At 41.5% G+C, this 22772-nt stretch overlaps 1 protein-coding gene across 1 annotated transcript in view; it reads right to left on the bottom strand.

Moving 5' to 3' along the window:
- The window catches only part of Setd3 (SET domain containing 3, actin N3(tau)-histidine methyltransferase), a 72934-nt gene that overhangs the window by 5541 nt on the left and 44621 nt on the right, over window positions 1-22772 (bottom strand). The window contains exons 7-10 of the mRNA XM_085697911.2: window positions 7635-7693; window positions 6870-6984; window positions 1579-1653; window positions 418-584 (exon numbers count right to left, since the gene is read on the bottom strand). Coding sequence (XP_085554037.1) covers window positions 418-584; window positions 1579-1653; window positions 6870-6984; window positions 7635-7693 — 416 coding nt within the window. The remainder of the gene's footprint in view (window positions 1-417; window positions 585-1578; window positions 1654-6869; window positions 6985-7634; window positions 7694-22772) is intronic.

Genomic DNA, 22772 nt, shown 5'->3' with positions numbered 1-22772 from the left:
CAAATGCAAGAAAAATTTGAAGAATCTAACCAGAAATTTATGGAATCACTGAGGATCATGACTTCATTACAGAAATTAATGGTGCCGAAGAGTTAAACAAAACAAATTGATCCAGGTCATTATAGCCTTTTCAAGGTGAAAGACACGAATGATACCAGAGCACTTATTTAACTTAACGAGGACTGCAGGCCATATCCCCTGGAACTAGCTGTGAACACTGCTAGCGACACAATTATGTCTATCTGGAAGCGCTGGTAAATCACCACACATCTCCAAGGTCTAAATTTGCTGTGTAACAGGGATAAAGGGATTAAGACACAGCACTGTGGAGAAGCTTTATTACACACCAATTAAACTCTACGCCATGGAAATACTGCACACACCACTGGAAAGTCAACCCGTGCTTTTTCTACTTACGTTGGGATGCCAGCGCGAGCCAAGACCTCGGCCTTCATGGCGTAGAGCCTGTCACTTTTACTTACTCCAAGCTTTATTTTTACTCTGTCGTGTGAATTATTGTCAAAGAAAAAACCACTGTGGATCACAAACTCTGCATTTGACCGAGTGCCATAAAAAATGTAAATCTGAGATGCAGTAAAGAAAAAAATAGAAGGACATAAACCAAACTTAGTATGTATTCTTAAAACAGCAGCACAGAGGCTTAATCCTCCTGCATTAATGCTACTTTACATCAGCAGACAGACTTTTAACTACACACCCACTTGGTATAGCACGATGCGTGGAAGGTAAAGGTAGACAATCCTTCTAAGAGAGGAAAGTCAAACATGTATATCTGCTGCTAGATGGGGGAGAGGGAGCACATGGGTAAACGGACCCAGGACTGCCAAGCCTCTCATCCAACCCCAGACAGCCAGCCCCCTCTTAAACTGTTAGAATGTGCCGCATCTTCCTTCCTTTCTAAACAGGGGAACATTCTAGAATGGACATTTGACTTAGCTCCTGTCAGAGACCACTTCCATAGCTTGTGCTCTTCCACACTGTCAGAGTGTTGGGAACATTTCTGAAGAACAGATCAAGTGGAAGGCAGTGTCTATCCCTATATTGGCTTTCTATTGTATACTGGGTTGTGAAACTGATAAATGCAGAGATTTATAGATGTATATTACAAAATTATTGGAAAACTTACCTGTGCCTCCATCCAAATTATTAGATTTAAAAAAAATGGACATCTCCCAGCGAAAGTATATGAGGATAGGGATGTGTGTTCTAATTTCCTTAGGTTTTAACTACCTAAATCTGATCTCTTTTAAATATCCCCTCTTTCTAAAGAAATACAGCTTATGAAACAAAACACTTGTTTCAGTGTTGTAAACAGAGTCTATTTGGGCTAGTGATATCACATACAGTGGCTCACTGTACAAAGAGCTGCACTGCTTTCTTTGTGCATGCAAAGTGTCATTCAAAGAAAGTATTTTCTGTCTCAAGATTTTATCAGAAACAATCCTAAAGATCTGTGTTCCTGCTCCTCTCTATGCCCAATAATTCTTAGGATGACCAAAGCCATGACTCAGTGCTCCCAGGTTGGCTCCCAGTTAGGGACAGAGCACTGAAACCTACCTGATCTCCAGCCTGAAAGTCCTGCAGGGCTACGCACTCACAGCGGTCATCTTCCAGGTTATAACCAGTCGTGATCTAGGCAGGAGAGAAAAACAGGGTGATGAGGCAAGTGTGCCTCAGGACAAAGGTGTCTAGGGGTGCTTACAGGGACAGCAAAGACTTCCAAGACTCCAGCAAAGGCCTGGTGAGGACTTCAGTCATTTCTATGTACAACATAGATTGTACAGGAAACTGCAGATCTGAAGTAAATCTCTCTTGGGAAAAGACATTGTGCATCACTTCTAGGCCTCCACCAAACACATTACTAGAAAATTGCTGCCTTTGAGCCCTGAGTAGGGGCTCCACAAATGACAAAAGTCACATGCCCACACAGGAGGCTCTGGGGTACCTGTATTTACTTAGAAGTGTTACTTTTATATAACTTTTATAGTGAGAAAACAACATGGGAGCAGAGTCTAGTTCAGTGGTAGAGCAATACATAAGGCCCTGGCCTCTCACCAGCAAAATGAAAAGGGGGGGGAGGGGCTTCTACTGCATAAGAATCAAGAGGACAAGAAAAGGGGCCACTCCTACATTACAGACACATTTTCCTCTGTAATTACAGTAATCTAAAATTTTCAGGTAACTAAAGGCAAAGTAAATGATTATTACTTCCTCTCTTTCTGCTAAGAGATATAAATGTGAGTGTTTCTAAGCCTATATGGTACAGACAGTACAGAAAAGTCTCCTGCCCCCATCCACATCTTCTCTAGCCAACCTGTCTTGGCAAGGGCCTCTGCATGCAATGCACAGAAGTGACCACTCTTAACTGCCCAGGAACTCTTACACACGTTTTTAATCTTTTTATTGTTTACCCTGTGACTACAATTCTTACCCTTCCTCTATCAGCATCTGCAAAGCCCTTCTGAGCAGTGCAAGCTCCTGTACCATAGTTGTTCTGCTGATCACACAGTGGCCCTGGACAACACCAAGTTCCCAGGAGGCCTCAAAACACGGTGTTCTCTGTCATACAGGCCACTGTCCCATTCCCTTTTGCATGGGACTACCTTTATGTAACTCCTGTTCTGCTTTGAGACTGTGAAACCTGTCTTCTTTCCGGGGCACCTTTCCCCATTTTACCTCCTCTCATCCTCCCCTCTCTAGCCACATAAATCTGCATATGTGCCTGCCCCATCCTCAAGGAGACCAGGAGTGTTCTTCAAATCAGAGTACCCAGTGCTTCGTGGACAGTCCCTAACTCCTGACACTGCCTTTGTGCCTTGAGGCACAAACTCCCAGGGGAGGAACAAGGGCCCCCCAGTGCATAAGCAGTCTGTCTTGATGCCCCACCCCTGAACACTGCCAACCTCCTAAATTGTGTAAACTTGTCTGGCTCCTTTTGGTCACATTCACTCCGTCCTGGGGAATCAAAGACTCATCTATTAAGTAGCACTATAGGAGGAAGGGTATGACATGATTACTCCCTCTGACATACAGAGGACATGATTATTTCAATCTTTTTTCAATTTCCTCCTAGTGCATATCTATTACTTGCATTGTATATGAAGAAGGAATGAAGTAATGCACACTTGTTGATTCAACTTGGAAAAGACAGTGGAAAAACGGAAGAAACTGATCACAGCTGTGTCTGTGTGTCCTGCTGTTTTGTCCTAAGCCAGAGTGTGTATACTGGTGAATTTAAAGCACCAAACAAGAGGATATGACAGATTTGACCTCCAGCAAAAAAAGAAGAAATGAAAAAAGAAAAGAAAAATCACCTGCTTTAATAGACCTGCCAAAATAATAGGTAGAGGCTGGCTGTGGACAAGTACCACCTGTAATCCTAGCACTCAGAGACAAAGGAGTGCAAGGTCATGGCTACATAGCAAGGTCAAGACTAGTCCAGGCTACAAAAGACTTGGTTTTTTTTTTTTTGAGACTATAATGCATAGGTAATGTAGGAAATACAACTAGGACAAGAAGAGGGCTTATGTGACAGAAGTGATGCTTGGTTTACAAAGAATACTAAGGGTGGCCTCACTTGACAGTAACTTTGAGTCTAATCAGATCTGGGGAACACATGTTCTGGACAAGAGCAGCAGCAAACACAGAGGTCCTGAGGTGGGTTGTACTGGCTAGAAACAGCAAGAAGCCAAAGGTAGGTGACATCTATATGTGTTTATGAAAACTGGGATTCTGCTCTAAGCTGAATCTAAACTTCTTTCAACAGCTCAATGGAAGGGCCCTGGAAGATTTATACCACACTGACTGAGTATACATATTATGTATACTCACCACAACACACACCATGCCCTGTAAACCACTTAGTAGAATCCTTCTCAGGTAAAATGAGTAACTTGAAGAAAGGAATTCTGTCAATTCTGCTACTTTTAGTCAAATCAAGCAAGATCTAAAGATACGCATTTCCAAAATGAGGGAAATGGCTCAATGGGTATCCTTGCTGTGCAAGGATAAAAATCTGAGTTTGGATCTCCAGCATCCACATTAAATAAACAAACAAACCCAAGCATAATGGTATGTACCTTTAACATCATATCATCATGGTGGTGGTGCAGGGAGTGGCAAAGTTAGGCAAAACTCCTAAACAGCCTAGCCAAAGCAGCAAGCTCCAGGTTTGTTTAATGTGGGAGACCTTGTCTCAAAAATACAAGGTGGGAAAGAGCAGAGGAAACCATGCAACCTTGACTTCCGGCCTTCACTCCCACACACTGACAACCCTGCAAACATGTGCATGTAGGAAAGCACAGACACACAAGGACACACTTTCTACAGCTTAGGACTGGGCCTGGTGACCTCTTAAAACCTGCTTCTCCAGGACTTCACTCCCATTCTCCAAAATCCTAAGCAGCACTGTTCCTGCCTTCTTCCTTGTTGCTGCTGCAGTGTCCGAAGGGCTCGGGACTACTGTTAAAAGCAGACAGCACTGGTGGATGAACCTTTCTCCTGATTTCCCCCATGAGAGTCTAGTAGCCTAACAATACAAGGAGAGTCAGCACAGACACAGGGAGACTAAAAGCCTTTGTCTGACAGTGCGCTGAGGTCTGAGAGTCTTAAGTAAGAAAGGGAGGAGGGACTGTAATAGCCGGAGGGGGGGGTCATCATGGGGGAACCCACAGAGAGAACTGACCTGAGCTCACAGGAGCTCATGGATGCTGGACCAACAGTCAGGCAGCCTGAATAGGACTGACCTAGGACCTCTGTAGATGTGTGACAATCCTGGAGCTTGGTCTCTTAGTAGGGCTTCTAACAGTGAGAGCAGGACCTCTCCCTGACACTTAGGTGGCTTTTCCCTGTACTGGATTACCTGGCTCCGCCTCAATTTAAGGGGAGGAACTCAGTCCTGCCTCAACTTGCTGTGCCATGCTTTGCTCAAGCCCATGGAAGGCCTGTCCCTTTCTGGATGGAGATGGAGGAGGAGTGGATGGGGGTGGGAGTAGATGGGAAAAGGGAAGGGTCAGGAGGAGAGGAGGGAGGAGAAACTGGATGGTATATAAAATAAATGAAGAAAATGTTATTTAAATAAAAAGATTTTTTAAAAAACTTTGCTTGAAAAGTCAAGCCTTGAGTTTAAGCACTTCACTTTTAAAAGAAGCTAACAGTCACACATATGATACACAATTTTATAGTTTGAAAACTTCATTACTTAAATCCTGCCCCACTCAATGTCCCATGAAACCTTATGACAATAGAAACAAACAACAAAGGTGTCAAGTTAAGTGTGTGGGTCAAGAAGACACATGGGCTTCTTGAACAAATCTCCTGAGGGTCAGCAGAGAACCATGGCAGATCACAAACCACACAAATTACATTAGAGAAGATATGCCAAGAGCTGCCTGTTATTCTTAATTTGAAACTCAAGAGTGAATAGCTTTCTCATACTGGCAGGGAAGGAACACCAATGCCCAGACTCAGCATGCCTACGAACATGTTAGGGTGGCACAAACAGTCACAGGACAGGAGAGCAGAGCCCTGTAGCAGCCTTCCATGTAGCTAGTAAACCAGAGAAGACTGGGACTGCAGAAGAACAGCTTACATTGCTAGAGACTTCTGTGTTGTTTAATTCTTTTTGATTTTTTAAACAATGGAAATGAAAATTAACTTTAATGACTGACTGAGTTTGGGAAACAGTGATCTAGTTCACATAAAGAGGGAAAAAGGAAACCCGCAGATCAGATATTTAAGGCTACGTAAATTTTTTTTTTTAATTTCAAGCCTATCATCAGTTTTAAAATATCTCTAAAGGAGAAAAAGGACAAAGAATGTAAAAGTATATTCATTAATGAAAATGTAAAGCATGCTACTATTTTTCAGTCCTACTAATTAAATTAAGCATATCTAAATTAAGACAAAAATGTAATTATAAAAGTGTAATTCTTCTTCCTTGTACAATTTAATATTGTTAAGATCTGAAAGACTACCAGAATTAGCAGGACAGTCTGCTATGAGTGCTCGGCACACAGCGCATGTGCTCTGGCCGCTGTATAGATGCAAAATAATCATTTTCAGCATTTCTTTAATCTATTTATAATATGACTAATAATAACAAAGCAAGCTGGCACTGAGAAGCAGGAATCAAACCCAACTCACCCTGCAGACTAGCAGTGCTGAGGACTTTAGAATGATCTGGTTTTTGTTATCCCCCTACCTGTGAGGACCAGGAAGTCCTCAGCACAGAGAAAGCTTCAGCCCCACACTGCCTGGAATCCAAGAATGTGGAGGAACAGGACCTGCCCTCCTCCTTCACAGAATCAGCCACAGGAAGATGCTTCCTGTCTTCACTCTCCCAGCCCTGTGCTTGTGCCCAAAACCTAACACACAATCCTCCCTCGCACACATGGGCTCCTGAGCAAAGTAGGTAATCAAAGAAGGCGAGGAACAGAATGGGACAAGGGGTAAAAGAGTCAGCAGAGGGGGGAAAAGCGGCTATAAGAGAGAAAGTCAAAAAGATGAAAAGTTTTCTTCAATAAACCCATACTTGTAGAGAATAAGAAAGGAAAGTGGTTTGTTCAGTCTACGATCCAGTAATACAAGAAAATGAATGTGATAGCCAGGGCTGTGATCTTTGAAAACACAGTGCAGTCGCTGTAGTTTCTCAAAGTGGCGTAAGACTGGCATTCTTGGTTTTCAGTATGAAGAAGATACACAGCTTCTACTACAGGGAGACAAGAAGCAGCAAGGTTTGCTTCTGCTTGTCCTCCTGGTGGGAGCTGGCAAGGGGAACAGAAGCCAAGTCGAACATCTACCCAGAAGCTCAGCAACCTCCAAACTCAAACCCCGGAGAAAATCTTTACCAGGCCATTGGTATGATTGCACATGTCCCATAAAGGAATCAGGGCCAAGGTCACCCGGGAGCCATCCTCTGTGGGAATTTGGTTTTGTCGTGTCATAACTGAAGAGACTGCCCACCTGTGACAAAAAGAAAATAAGAGAATTAAGAGTGAACTATCTAAAGCCACCTGCATGAGAACGCACACAACAAACAGCTGGGATTACTGAAGGGCTCCCAGTTTTCAGGTGTTTTCATGCCATTTAGAACTAAATCCAGGACTGAGGGAAAGGAGGGGCAGGAAATGAAGGCAATGCAAAGAAGAGTGCAAACAGGAGACAGGAGCAGCAGGGGCCTCAGCTCCCTTCTCACCCAAATGCTGACCCTGCCCTGTTCTAAGCCTCCACTGACAAGTGGTTGCTGTCTCTCCTTCTCTAAGTGTATATGAGGTGTAGGACATGACACTTATATTACATTGTGTAGTGCATTAACTTTTTGTTCAAAACAAATCCCCACTTCACACTAATATGATCTGGTCAAAAGAGAAAAGGCTTCTTTAGCAATACTTAACATTAATGTTAAGCTCAAGTCACCAGCACTACAGGTTCACAGCAGTTCTTAAGTGGCTGTCAACACGCCAGTGCTTATCAAAGCTGCTCACAGTGGCTCCTGGGACGGCCCAATTTCAGCACCATAAGTGGTCACAGCAGGTCATTTGCTCATGAGCTTCCCTCACCAGATCCTGCATTTCCTCAGAAACCACCCTCAACACAGTGCCCCTTACACCAACCTGTAGTCCTCGTAAGTGAAAGAATCCTTCAAGGGCAGTTTGTTGGCATGAGGATGGGTCTGGGAATGAGTGGTTTTAGGAAGCAGAGGTGAAAAGAGAAAAATGGAAAACAGAGATCAGTCAGCAGAATTTCATTATTTAGTTGCTAACAGAACTAACAAGAGCCAAATGAAGCAGGAGGCGTCCAGCCGCGAGACTGAGGGATCAGCATGCTATTGTGCCCTCATACATCACTGTCAACTTAATTTGTTGTGCCTAGTGGCCGCCATAAATCTGCTCCTTCATAGTTCGATCCCAGAACCCACAGACACCACACAAAACAGTTTAAGGTGGACGGCCTTCACAAAGCAGGCACACTCACTGTTTTGAGCACCAGCTCTGAAGGAAACACCAAAGCCTGCTAAGCGAGAGGGCTTGCCTATCTTGGGGGTCTCATGCCGTATTACTGGATTTTTAATCTCTTTATATCACAAATGGCAACACTTATAGGTCCTATAGTGTGGAGGGAATTTTTTCACACTCTCTAACTTATATCACTTGATGACAATCGACTTATGTGCAAATGAATTATTTACACGGTAAATGTGGATCAAACACAGGAAATATAGCAAAGTCTCACGAGAACGAAGTGAATCTTACAAGTAAGATAAAGATAAAACAGACCAGCATTATTTTAAATTATTCTTTTTTTCTAGACAAAAGAACACTTAATAAAATACCCAAAACTCCATACACAATAGAAAATCTTATAATTTCACATTCCCTCGTCACAAGTCCCTTCTCTTTCGACCTTTGAGCACTTAAAACTTTGTCTCAATTAAGAAATTAAAAGCTGTAACAGTGTGATTTTAATCTTTACTTTCAATTACAGTCTGATAGACAGATTGCAGCAAGTGATCAGATGAACAAATGGTTGCTTCTGAGCTTGAGACAAGATTCTGCCAGAGCTGATCCTGCGCCTGTTAATGTGGCTCCGTGCAGCATGCAGCTTTGACTCCAGGTACTGGCACCACAAGTGCACTGTAATTCATCATCGCTCCCTGTAATGTGCTTGCTGGCACTGTGTGCAGGGCAGTAGGGGATGAGGTACAAGTGGCTCAAACCGTAAATCAATTAGAAAACAAAAGCTTGTGCTCAGTGCACAATCTTAGGCAAATTATATATTACAAAAGGCAGCCAATTGGGTGTTAGCTCCCAGGTGCCGGCTTTTCTCCTCTTCTTAGCCTCATTTTAACCCTTTGGAAGAAAATTCAAAATGTAAAAATATATTCATATAACCTTTAAGATGTACATTGGGACAGGTGTAAAGGTACACACTTGTAAATACCAGCACCTGAGAGGCTAAGTAGGGGGATCAAGAATTTAAGAGCCTCCTATGCTGCAGCTAGAATTTAGCATTTAAAAAAAAGAGAGAGATACAATGAATATTTGTACTAACAATGTGAAATGAAATGAGAGACTTTAAGCAATATACACAATAGTACACCACAAGGCATTTCCAGTCTGACACAGAAAATGCCATGCCTGGGAAGGTCTGTTCCAGAGCCTGCAGACTGACAAGTAAGAGTATGATGTGCTCTGAGGCTACAAAGTAGATTTTCCTCTTAATCATTAAATTTAGCAAAGACAGAGCCCAGGTTTTCCTTTAAATAACAAATCAGCATGAGACCCTCTCTCCTCCCAAAACTAACCTGGTAAGAATTAACCGGAAAAACTTCAAAATAGTAAAGAAAATGGATCCTATTCATAAATTTTTCTTTCTCTTATAATAAAATGAAATCTCACAGTATCATATTATTGAGAATTTTGCACACCCAAGATGTCTCTTTTCAAAGTATAAAAGATGAGAAAAATGTTATTTTTTAAAAAATATTTTAATTCACTTCAACTGTGGCATTTACTACAGCCTACTCAAATTTTAACGCCCTCACCCTCAAAAGTTTGATATTAACTAGGAAAAACATGACAATTTTCAGTTTTCAAAAGAACTTAAAGACTCTACCAACAGTTGAGGATCTTCAGACAGCCTTGGATTCCTCGGGAGCATGGGTGACCACTCCAGGCCAAGTGCTCCTTCCAACAGCTTACATACTTCCTACATTACCTGACAGTCCTGACAAAAATCATCAAGTAAAACTTCAATAAGAAAATACATTTTCAGATAGAGGTTGACTATTCTTTTTCTCTATGGTTATATAGTAATTTCAGAAGCCATTAGAAAATTGTTCTCAAAAAACAGGGTGTGTCTAGTACACAAGATCCTAGTATAAAAGCCAGTTTGTACTGACACATGAACTTAACAGTTAGATTGAAGCAAAATGGGATGCTGAGGTGGCCAGTGGCTTCCTCCTCGGCAGGGCTCTCACTACTGTGACGCTAGCACCATCTATTGGCGACATGAAAGAGTACATGCAATCCCTACCAGCAACATTACAGCAACAGGGGGCTTTCAGCTTCACTTGAATAAAATCATGCTTCTAAAAACACCAAAACCAAAACCTACACCTTTCATCTAGTCATGTTTACATTCTGCTCTTCAAGGACCTGGAGGTATTCAATATCAAAAATAATTTAGCTATATTTTTTAATTTAATGTTAGAAATAAAAGGCTTCCCTTATTTTGAAAAAATGAAAAATGATAAATGTTTATTACAATTTTCATTTAATACTTAGACAGACAGGATTATTTTAATCAATCACTTTCACTGTTGCCTAAAATTAATTTGAAGTGAACCGAAAGCTTTTGAAATGTCCTCACATGAAAATATTCAAACTCCTAGTACTCTGCTCCCTTCTGGGAGTAAACCACTACAAGCCCATCCTTCAACAGGAACCTCATTCTTGGCGGCTAGCTGATTTTAGTAGCTACAGTTTCCTAGACAAAGATCCATGTGGAATGGGGTCCAGAATATCCTCAAATAATATACGAGGACCAGGCCGCCAAGGCAGGGGCTCCACAGGAGCCAGTCAGAAGTGAGTGATGATTCACTCACTCACTGCTCTACCCGAAACCCTAGGAAACAGAATCTGAAACGAGACAGGTTTTCTTACGAACCCTCTGTAGCAAATGGTTTTTAGTTCTTGAGCAAAATAAATATGTGAGGTTGGGGAAATAAACAACTGACACCATTCTTATCAGACAGGGAGCATGCCAGGCTTACTCTCGAAAGCCAGGGCTGTTGATACATACCTGTCATCCCAGTTATTTGGGAAGTAGAGGCCAACCTGGGCTACATGGATGGAACTCTGCCTCACAAATAAGTGAAAACAAAAAGGAATCTAGAATCTGTATACAAAGTCAGGTAGGTGACCCGCTAAAGCACTCTCTCACTCCCTTTTCCATCCAAAGGAAGCATTCTCCTTGAGAAACAGCAATATTGTGCCTAGTACAAAATAATCACTACGTTTGGGAAAGATTAATATCTAAAATTGTTTGTTTGGCTTCAATAAAAAGAAGCAATATTGCTAAATATGTAAGTATGACATTTTGAAGAATTTACCATATTGCATGGGTCTGGTAGTGATGCTTAAGGAAATTAAAAACCACTACAGTCAGCATAGTTGATCCTTATTAAAGTTCTGTCGTGAACTATCACTCACATAAAACAAAAATAAACCATGAAGAAATTTAAATAAAATCTATGGATTATAAGTGTTTGAAGATGGAAAAATGAATGATATTCTGGCTTTTAAAATTGATTTAGCATGCAGCTTCTCTTTATAGTCCCTTGATAAAAATGAAATCTCCCTAACAAATACTTAATAAAACCTGTCAATATCTCTGAAAAGAAAAATGACACAAATGCATTAAGTATTAAATACCCTTGGAAAAAGTCACATATTCCATGAATTTTTGATGTACTATCTTGACATTAATGTAAAACCTTGATATTTATAATTGACAGATATTTAATAAAGTATAAAAGAAGATGGTTGCTATGCAGCATGCAAATTCCTCGAGCTGATCAGAGAGGAGAGATATAGGGTGCACTTACATTAAATAAACAGTTACTGTGTGTCACACAAATCAGCTGCAGTCTTATTTTAAGCTCTTACTACAAACCTCTGTGAAGAACCAAAACAAGCATACTCCATTATTATGTGGCTCCCTAACCCAGAAACATTTAGTATGCGAAGCAGCTTCGAAACATTAATAGTTGTGGACAGGAACAAAATGCATTTGAATTAAGGGTGGTTTTGTGTTTAACACTGGAAAATAAGAAGTTGTATATACTTGGATGAATATGGCTATGTATTTTCTAAAACAATTCTCAAATGAAACAAATTTAACCTAAAGAAAGGCTGAAAAACACGGAGAAGAAAAGAAAGATTCCAGCATTAAAGGGACTAGAGCATAATCTTCCCCAAATCCACCAAACCTTCACTGGAGTCCCTCGTATGTCTGAGCTGCTATGATTCAGGAGGCCAACCTGAACACAGTCATCAGAGAGACATTCAATATGCTAAAAGGGAAGTTGGTCAGTCTATAAAAATGACTCCTAAATACCATATTTTAAAGAATTTACAACTGTTGCAATGTATAATCAGTCCTAAAATACACATGGCAGTCCAGCAACTGTTCTTCTAAACAGCTACGGGAATGTATTTTGTAAGTTACACCTAAGTTTGTTCAGATGAAAAGCCATAGTACTGTGTAATCAAATTGATATGATTAAAATACATATATTTCGCATGACTTAAACATATATTAAAAGGGACAGTTGGATTCATCTGCCAAAGACAAACACAATCAATTCCCAAGATGGTCCCATTTCTCTTATAGCTACAAGGATGAAACTAGACACAGAACTTTACATCTGATCTTGGGGTGGACACAGTCATGTATGCTTCACAACTGGATGTCCTGTAGGGCTTTTGATAGAACATCATCTGATGTAACACTGATAAGTACCTCAGCAAATCAAGCAAGAAAAAAGAGAAGAAACAGATAGCCCCTGTGGGCCGGGGCCTGAGGGCCTGGATGGAGCCCTTTTCAAGAAATATCAAAGAAGGAAGAGCAATTTCCCTGGAAGGAGGCAGAATAAAGGAGAGATGCAAGATGGGAATAAAAGGGAGGCCAGGGCAGGAGAGATGGCTCAATGGTTAAGAGCAGTGGCTGCTTTTCCAGAGATCCTGAGTTCAATTCCCAGCACCCATGTGGTGGCTCACAACCATCTGTAATGAGATCTGGTGTCCTCTTCTGGCCTTCAGGCATCCATGAAATTTTTAACAAAAGGGAGGCCAGACACTGGACATGACATTAAGTCATCAAGGCAAGCTAGAAACAGCACACATTCAGGACAGCATGTTTCTAGGAGTCAATGGACCTTCTTGTACTTTATTTTCTAAGTGGCTACAGTACAGTTTAACAGAGGGACAAATTATAAAATATCTATTGAATCTACAACTTAGTTTTGATGGCCATAAATCAGAATCAAAGCATGGTTCATATATTCAGCTCTTGAAGGAAAAATCAATTTTTAAGACCTTTATTTTTAACACAGATTACATTCAACTCTTTTGGGAATTTTTTTCATCATACAGTTCTTCAAACTCACTCAATATAATCAAATAAAAATTTAACTACATCGATACACATCTAATCAAAACCTCCTGCTTTTCACTCCTATATAGTTTTTTCTAGCAAATATATATCATCTTAAAATGAAATTAGAATAACACTATTGTTCACTACATTTAAAAATACTTTTTAGATGACTGAATCTATAATCTACAGGAAATTTAAATTTAATTGCCATTGGCTAAAACATTATAAAAACTAGATCTCTGCAGTATATATTAGTTAATATATACCAAAGGACAATCAACCTACACCAAACCGGACCAAAGTAAACCACATACGGACTGTCAATCACTTATTAACTCAAATATTTACTGACTCTGAAAGAAAAAACTTGAAGGTAAGTAAACAGTAGACAATTATTAACTGGGGGGGGGGATCTTAAAAAAGAAAGAAATTGATCCATCAACAAATTCTGAATGCCTCTGATGGCAGAGGAAGACACAAAATTAACATCCTCAGAGGGTTAGTACCCAGCAAAGCCAGAGGAAGGTCAAATAAGACAACCTAAGTACGAGAGGCCACAGTGCATCCCCACTGCAGGACCACCTTTACAACCTCCCAGGTTCCCAGAGCCCTGTCACGCTAAGGTATTTCCTTTCCCAATTGATAAGGCAGAAATACGTCTCTAGCCACCAGCAGTGTGTCCCCAGGGCCTTCATAGAGCCTCAAAGACAACTTTCCTCCAAGGAAAGCCTTCTGCCATGGGAGGACAGCTGTGACATGGCACCTGAAGAATGTCAACCTGCACAGGCCTGGACAGTAGGTAAGAACATGCCAAGTGACAACTTTCCAAAACAATACCGCTTCAAGGACCTAGAGCCTACTTTATACACACACACAGAGACACACATACATATACACACAAACACATACACACACAAAGACACACAGAAATACACATACACATACACAGCAGAGCCTAGTTGAATGGACTGAAGCTTCTGGAAACACCCCTTTCCCTCCCTCCTCCTTTCTTCCTTTCATTTCTCAGTAGAGTCTGTTCCTGAGCAGCAGAGAACCTTGTCAATCTTTTTCAAATGTCTCTAAACACATCTTTATCTTAAGAATCCTGCAAGGGACAAGACAAGACAAGCTCTCACCCCACCACCCTGTGTACACATAACTGCTCACTCCAATCAAGCAGTGCTCACCCTGGGAAGATTGGCTGAGGAAACTGCTGTGCATCTCAGAGCCTCCATTCACTCATCTAAAATCTACCTTTTCAAGTTTACTTTTACACCCTAGTCTCAGACATTTCTGCTGACTGACAAGAGGACTTAAGTACAATCAAGTGATAATTCTTGACCCATCAATGGATCAGTGTTTACTCAGAAGCAGCATACATTTCCAATTCCCCACTCTCAACAACAACAACAACAACAACAACAACACACACACACACAAAAGAAGAAATTGACAGAATAACAAAGTTGTTGTTTTTTTTTTTTTTTTTTTTGGTTTCTTGAGACAGGGTTTCTCTGTGTAGCCCTGGCCATCCTGGAACTAGCTGTGTAGACCAGGCTGGTGTCAAACTCAGAGACCTGCCTGCCTCTGCCTCATGAGTGCTGGGATTAAAGACGAGCATCACCAACACCTGGCCAAATCAATTGCTTTATATAAGGATATTTTCATCAAAAAGCAGTTTAGCAGCATATGGTAGCACATTTCTTTAATCCCAGCACTCAGGCAGGAGAGACAGGTGGATCTCTACAAGTTCAATGCCAACCTGGTTCATAGAGTGAGTTTCAGACAAGCCAAGGCTACTAAGTGAGATTCTGCCTCAAACAAAACAAAACAAAACAAACAATTTAACAACAACAAAAACACATACTAGAAATATTTCAGCTTCACAACATATTGTTTTATTTTTCATTGTCTATGCTGGTGGAACAGTGTATGACCAGGGTCAGGAGTGTGTACTTTGAGCCACTTCCTTTACAGGGTGGCTGACATCCAGAGTGCACCTCTAACTCTTGCTCTGGAAAAAGAACGGCCTAATCAGATATAGGAAGCACCTGCCTCCAGAGGAACAGGAGTACAAACAATGACTGCCAGCTCTGTATTCTGTGCAAGTGATAACAAGATCTTAACCTGTGTATATCTAATCACTAAAATTCTTCCAAAAGGTATCAAGATCACCCTCATTCTACTGTTGAGGAAACTGAGGAACAGAGAACTTAATAGGATGGCCCAGGCTAATAATGATGAGGCTGGAATAACAACCCAGATGTCCCTATTTGGAAGTTTAAGGAAAAGGCTAGCTGTCCTACTCCTGTCAGTGAAGTGCTGAGCTCTGTCTGACAGTAAATGGACACTTGCTTCCCCACTGTGAGCTACAAAATGATGTGCATGGCCAAGTGTCCAGCAGTAATGAAAAGACTAACAGTATAACTACTCAGACTGGAAGGAAAGGCACACATGTAATACACCTCAGACCTGGAGGGTCTCTAGCTATCATGGGGCCTAGTTCCCCTCACAACATAGTAAGAAAAAACACTGGTTCTGGCTACAGCTCAGAAGCATGAAAGAGGCCTTGGCCTTGATGCTTAGCATAGACACAAGCATCCACCACCACCACCACCACCTACCACCACCACTACCCCCACCCTGGCCCAGAAAACATAAGTGTAGACACACACATACATTTACACACATATGGCCCACTTCTTTTTTACATTTATAAAACATAGAAGCCATATACACAATTCATTTTCTGATATACTTTCTTACAGAATTGTGCCACACTGGCATTCCAACCTCTTCTAATATTCCATTATCTGAAACTCCTATTAACTTCATGATAGATTTCAACAGCTCCATAGACACCCCACTTTTATTAGTCATTGAACCTGTCTACTTCCAAGTTTTACATTGATGGCATCTTTTGGCTACTTTCAACCCTCCTAGCCATGTGGATAGCAAAATGGACTTTGGACCCTTAAATGTTACTCAGCCTGTAGTGGTTTAAATAATGGCCCTCATAGGCTCATATATTTGAATGCTTATTTCCCAGTTGGTGGAACTGTTTGGGAAGGATTAGGAGATGTGGCCTTGTTAGAGAAGGTGTGTCACTTAAGGCAGACTTTGAGGTTTCAAAGGCCCACAACAATTCCCAGTTAGCTTTCTCTGCCTCCTACTTGCAGATAAGGATGTAAGTTGTCAGTTACTGTTCCAGCATCATGCTTCCTGCCATGCTGGGCATGGATATGAACCCTCTGAAACCATAAGCTCAAATAAACTCTTCTGTAAGAGCCTTTGGTCATGGTGTTTTCACAGCAGCAAAAAAGTAACTGAGACACAGCCTTTAAAGCCTAAAGGAAATTAAGAAGCTGGAATTAATGGCCTGCCCACACTTGTAAATCCAGTACTTTGGAGGTGGTGGTATGAAGATCAGGAGTTCAAGGCCAGACTAGGCTACATGAGGCATTTTCAAAAAACAAAACAAAACAAACAAACAAATGGAAATCAAATAAGTCTATGAATAGTAAATAAGAAATAAACTTTAGGGGTAAAGAAACCAAGAACTCACAGATATCAGCTCATTAGGACTCTGAAGAGCACAAGTCACTTTGGTATAATACTTTAAGCCCTTATAAACAGCTAGGAGGGCTGCCACACTGAGAAGGTCTTCAGGACATCCGCATCCTCCATCCTCTATGTGAACCCATACATACAAACACACCACCAGATGGTGGAAAGACCCAGTGATAACAAAGATACAAAGTCAAGGCTCCTGCTGTACCACATCCTGCCTGTGGCTGTTGGGTGAGAGCTCAGTGCTCGGCCCTCTGGGTGTTAGCCTGGGCTCAGAGAAGTCTGTAGACAACAAAAAGTAAAACACAACTGACCTCATTTCTCATGAAGCTTCAAATTTTGAAGAGGGCAGTTTCAGAGTATCTGTATTTCTTCCCATACCTAAAGGGCACGGAAGGTACCAAAGAAAAAATCCCCAACATGATTTCTACAGGCCAGTCAAGGCAGGACAACATGACAAACATTTTCACTCTGAGAGCTACACAGGTCTCTCAACAAGACCACAGAACTTTCCCTTGTGGCGTGAACTGTGCTGTGGAAATCTAAGCTACTGCCTTTGCATCTTCTGTAACATACTGCCCTGAGGTATGACAAGTGACACACTTTAACACTGGTGGTGAACGTGCTCTTAAAGTCAAAAAGAACTGAACAATCAAGTTAGTTCATTCGCGTCAGAACAGAATGTTACCACAATTGAGACACTTGCCTGAATAACCACACATCATCTCAAATATTCATACCTCTAGGGGTGGTGGCTAAAAGCCTTTTATTAATTAAGCAAGATTTATTTTATATTTACTCTGTTACTGTGGGTTGGATAAACGTCTTTCAAATGTTCATGTGTTAAACAATTGGCCCCAAGAAGTGTCATGAGCTTTCAGGAAGATAAGTCTTATGGAAAATCCTTAAATTACTGGGGATATAACCTCCCATAAGAAGGATTTGGGAACCCAGCCTTATCATTTTGCTTTCTGATCACAAAGTGAGAAGTCTTCTCCAGTCATGCTCCTAACAGTGTGCTACCTCATTAGAAACCTCACAGGGGCCCAAAACAATAGGGACCCTGATCTTGGACTGGAAATGTTAAAACTATGAGCCAAAATAAATCTTTCTCAGTTAATTAACTGAGGTGTTTCATTATGTTGACACAAACCATGACGAAGAGTTAGGGTACAGGGTATGACAATAATGCTTGCCAGGCAAGTACGAGGACTTTGAGTTTGATCCCTAGAACCTACATTAGAAAAGCAGGACATGTGCCTGCTTATAATCTAGGGGCTGGGAGACAGAGACAGGTGAATCCCTAGGAGAACACTGGCAGCCAAACTAGACAACATGGTGAGTTTGAGGCCAGTGAAAAACCCTGTTTTAAAAAACAAGGTGAATAATTTCTACGAAGCAATAGCTGTGGCTATCTGCCACTGCCCCAACTCCCATGCACATAAACACACATACATTTCAAAGAAGAAAGCCACCTCAACACACACTGGATAGAAATTCCCTCTCTTAGGATAGGGCTGTAGCTCAGTAGTAACACACTTGCCTTGGATGTATATGATGCCCTAGCTTCAATTGCCAGAACTAGAAGAAAAAAATTCTCAATTCAGTATGAATACAAAATAGGAAGCAGCTCTGCCATTGTCTATGAAGAGAGGGAAGGGAGGTAGGCACCAGAATGTATGTCTCTGGTACTCACTGGCTATTACTCTGTTAACATTAGAATTTCTTGGGGAAAGGGAGGCCTTACCTCCTCTGAGGAGTGGATGGTACAGTGGATAGGGGGAGCTGGGGGGGAGCAAGAAAAGGGGAAGGAGGGGGAACTGGGGCTAGTAAGTAAAATTTTTAAATTTTTAAATAAAAAAAATTCTTGAGGGGAAAAAGTCATGAAGAAAAATTCTGAAACATGAGACCTTCACCTATAAACTGATCAGGGCACAAGATCCAAAAGAAAAAAAGGAGCAGGGAGCCAAACTGCAGGGGGCACACCAAGCTGTGGGAATATGAAAGGTTGACTACTTCTTTTTCCATAAAAAGTTCACTTTACTTCATATTTTCCTAATCAAATGCTTCACTGGTCAACAGCTTTGAAATGGATTTTACTCTTGCTCCCCCTTCAGAGGAAATACTATCTCACATTTGAAGAGTAATCCAATCTTGTTGGGAAAGTCAATTTCTTGAAACAATTTTTCCATGAAAGAATAGTTTAATTAGTGCCTATCTTTTAAGTATGATGTAGGAGATGGATAATTGTCAATTGTTCACTTGGAACAGAATGCTAGGAAGCCAATATACTGATTTGAGCTATCTTTCAAATGAACATGATATTTGACCATAGTCACAGACAAGTAAAGATTTCAGAACTGAGTTTTGAATAGTGGTCCAGCTGATTCCTAACCCAGAGTGTTGCAGGAACAGTATTGCAGTGTAGCAATGGTGGCATCAGTATAAAGATACTAGGTAGTGAACAGGTGGCTCTTAGAGACCTTCTGGGGGGTTTCTCTGGCTTCGAGCAGGAACAGACTAGGGTGCAGGAGATGAAGAATAAATGCTATGATTAAAGCTCGTTATTTCAGAGGCATCAGGGACTGCCCATAAACTAAGACAACAAAGTAAGGACAGAGAACAAAATGAAGAAAAATGAAGAGACAGCAACAAGAACAATGACCAGGTCCCTTACTTAGACCATGGGCTACACTTTAGTTTCCAAGGGAGAACTCTGCCTCAGCAGGAGGAAAATACAAGGACACTTGAGAGGAAGGCGGGACTTCTTATCACATGGCCTTCTCTTTCTCCACAGAACATGAATGAAGAAAGTCAGAGACAGGGACACGTGACTATGCCAATCTAAAATAACAGTAGACTTCTACAAGAACAGAAGGAGGGGAAGAGTGAGGAATATATGGATCTGCCAATGGTTATATATGCATCAAAGTCTAATGGGAGGTACCTGGGTTGCCTGTGGTGTTCCCAGGGACACGGAGGTACACACCAGCCCATGGGTAGCTCAGGGACCCCATCCCAGTAAGCATGGTCTTACTTTAAAAACTCCCTATTCTTTTTAATTATATAGCTCCAAACAACAAGACTGGAAACTATTTCCATGTAGATGATTTCTGCAATACCACACTGCACCAGGTTTGTGGGGCTTACGAGTCTGCTACAAAACGAAAGATCAGCAGACTGCCTTTCCAGGATAACCAGCAAGTGGTGTGAACACCTTGGTGTTTAGCTCTGTTGGGGGAGGAGCCACGGGGGCTGGTGCACTCAAGGATAAAAAGAATGCACATGGAGGGAGCTCCTGTCCAGCCCAGCAAATCCTGGTGATTGAAGTGCCCCCCTACACATCCAATCACCCTCAGTACATGGGGTTGGGGGTACCAGCTCCACACACAAGTGGTATCTAGGCCTGCTGCACTCAGAGGAGGATCCATAGCCAAGAGTGAGAGCTCAGTAAGTGCGAGCTGCTCAATTCCTCAATCACTGCCACACATGCTCTGTGCATGGCAGTGCATCATCATCAACCCAGAACAGGCTGTGTGGCAGGGACTGTGCCTGCACCTGGCGATGGACCTACGTCTCAGTGGCATAAAGCAATCCAGCACAATTGGAGTTTAGTCTCAGCCTCAAACTACTCAGGCTGTTGAAGATGGTGCAGAAGAGAATCTCTTCCTAAACACTTAATGAATCTACTGCAAAAAGAAAAAAATCTGTTTCCCCATCTGCACTTCCAGACACATATAATAAGTGACATTTTCCAACACAGGCTTTTAGATCATTGGCTGTGTCATTTAGACTGTACTCGGCAAAATGACCATTATTCTTTCTATTCACCTTTTAACCCCTGAAAAAGTTGCACAGTCTGGAAGTCATCTTAAGCCATTTATCATTTATCCCTCAAAAAATTTGATGTGGGAAACAGTCTTCCTGCCCATTTTCACACTTTCCAGATTGGAATAATTTTCCCCTCCCACTGATTCATTTAGCCAAATCCTACAACAAAGTTTAAGATTTGTCTTCCTTTAAACTTTCACGTGACCTCCTGTGACCTCTGAATTCTTAGCACATGCAGCCTGCAGAACACTACTGGTCTCTGACCTCACACCATAGTGAACTACTATTTGGTTGCTGTGTGGCATTCATTCAATCATTCTTTCACCTGGGAATATTCATGGAGTCTATCCAGAATAAGAGAGAAAATAAGGGCGCAAGACAGATCTGGTTTCCTACCCTCACTGAGCTTCCTATCTGTAGAAGGCAGACACTGATCAAGACACACATAGGGTGAGGGCTTCAAAGAGGAACAGAGCAGGACAGGTAGGCTAGCAGGGAAGGCTGAAGCCTAAAGGCCAAGGAAGGGTGGGAGGAGCACCTGTGATCTGCTGCTAGACTGTAAACAATTCAGGTGCTGGTACTACAGACATACCCCTTGGTCATAGCTGCCACTATCTGGCTTCCCCAGAAGTCATAACACATTTTGAACAAAAGTAAATGTCTACTCATCTTGTCATGCACACAGCCAGTGTATGGATTCCTTTTCAATCTTTTAAAGACATTATCTTTGGGACCAAAAAAAAAAAAAGAAAAAAAAGAAAAGAAAAGAAAAGAAAAGAAAAGAAAAGGACATCCTCAAAGGTTTGGGGCAATTTCAGTGAACACCAGGAGACTAGGGTAGGACAGGAGAGAGACCCAGAGCACCTCCTGTGTCTGCTCAAAGCCCTGTTCATAAAGGTGGGCAGAGGCTTTCCTTACCTGTTTCTGCACTCAGACTCCTCTCTTCAAAACAAGATACGATCTGCCTCCAAAACTGACTTCCACAGGAAGAGCAGGCAGAAGCTGTGATAGTGATGTCAGCTAGACTAGGCCCATATGGTTCTGAGGGAACCTAGTGGTGGCAGGGATGTCTGGAGTGTTTCTTGTCAGGCCCTTATTACAATCTACATCAGCAAACCCCTGAGTATAGACCAGATAGCTTCTCCATTTGTTTCAGAGGAAACTTTTAGTAAAGACATTTACTAATCATGAGAATAACCATATCTTTCAATCTTCTATCTGCCTAAAGTATATGCCCATTAAAAAAAAAAAAAGCAGAACTTATGCTACTGGGTGTGATGTACACCCAAATAACAGCATAGATCTCTTGATTTTTTTTTTTTTGGTCATTCCTGGCTATATATCAAGTTTAGGTAGCCTGGGTTACATGAGATAATTTCCTTTGTTTTTCCTTTTCTTTTTTTTTAAAGCAAGCACTAATGAAACAAATGTAATATTTTCTGTGATATTCTCATAAACAAATAGGTGTGAGGACTGTTGGATGAACTACATCAGCAACAAAAAAAAGGAGGAAAAAGAACAGGTATAAAATCCTTAAAAAGGTTTTTATCAACCTCAGAAAAATAATCAAGTTAAACTAACTAAATACTGCTGCACAGAAAATAGTAATAGCTGAAGCAGGCCACAATAGTGGCACACAACTTCACCTGAGATATTCCATATCCCCTCTATTCTACCAAAACCCTCTGAAGCAGAAGCCTATTTCATCAACTCAACAAAGTGGTGCTATCGGCACCAGTCTTCATAGGAGATGAAATAGCAGAAGAGGCCCTCTGCCCACCCCAGGAACTGACACCAAGGTTGGAGGCCAAATGCTAAAAATATCAACACTAAGATAGATACTAGGCACATGCTGGAATTACTAAGCAGAGGCCACAGGCACTGTCAGCAGAAGCTGATCTTGCAGGTGGCAAGGGGTGGGGCTCTGGAGATGGACAAGCTCTGACATCTGGGACAGAGAGCATAAGGCACAGCAAGAGTAGAAGTGTTTGCTTCTATATATATTAAAAGAACTATATGCAGGAGAGTGGAAGGTAATAGGGGCAAAGCTGGTGGCATCCAAACACACAAGGTCCCAGAGTGGAGAATAGCCCAGGGGAGGGGCTCTGGGGACAACTCTTATCTGTGGAGCCCTGAGCAGCTCCAACTGTCTGATCTTAGTTTCTCCGTATATAAAAAAAAGACAACGC

The sequence above is a fragment of the Myodes glareolus genome, chromosome 11, assembly GCF_982192425.1.
Source record: "Myodes glareolus chromosome 11, mMyoGla1.1, whole genome shotgun sequence".
Classification (NCBI taxonomy): domain Eukaryota; kingdom Metazoa; phylum Chordata; class Mammalia; order Rodentia; family Cricetidae; genus Myodes; species Myodes glareolus.
Note: the sequence above shows the minus strand (reverse complement) of the source record. Positions and strands in the feature narration are given on the sequence as shown.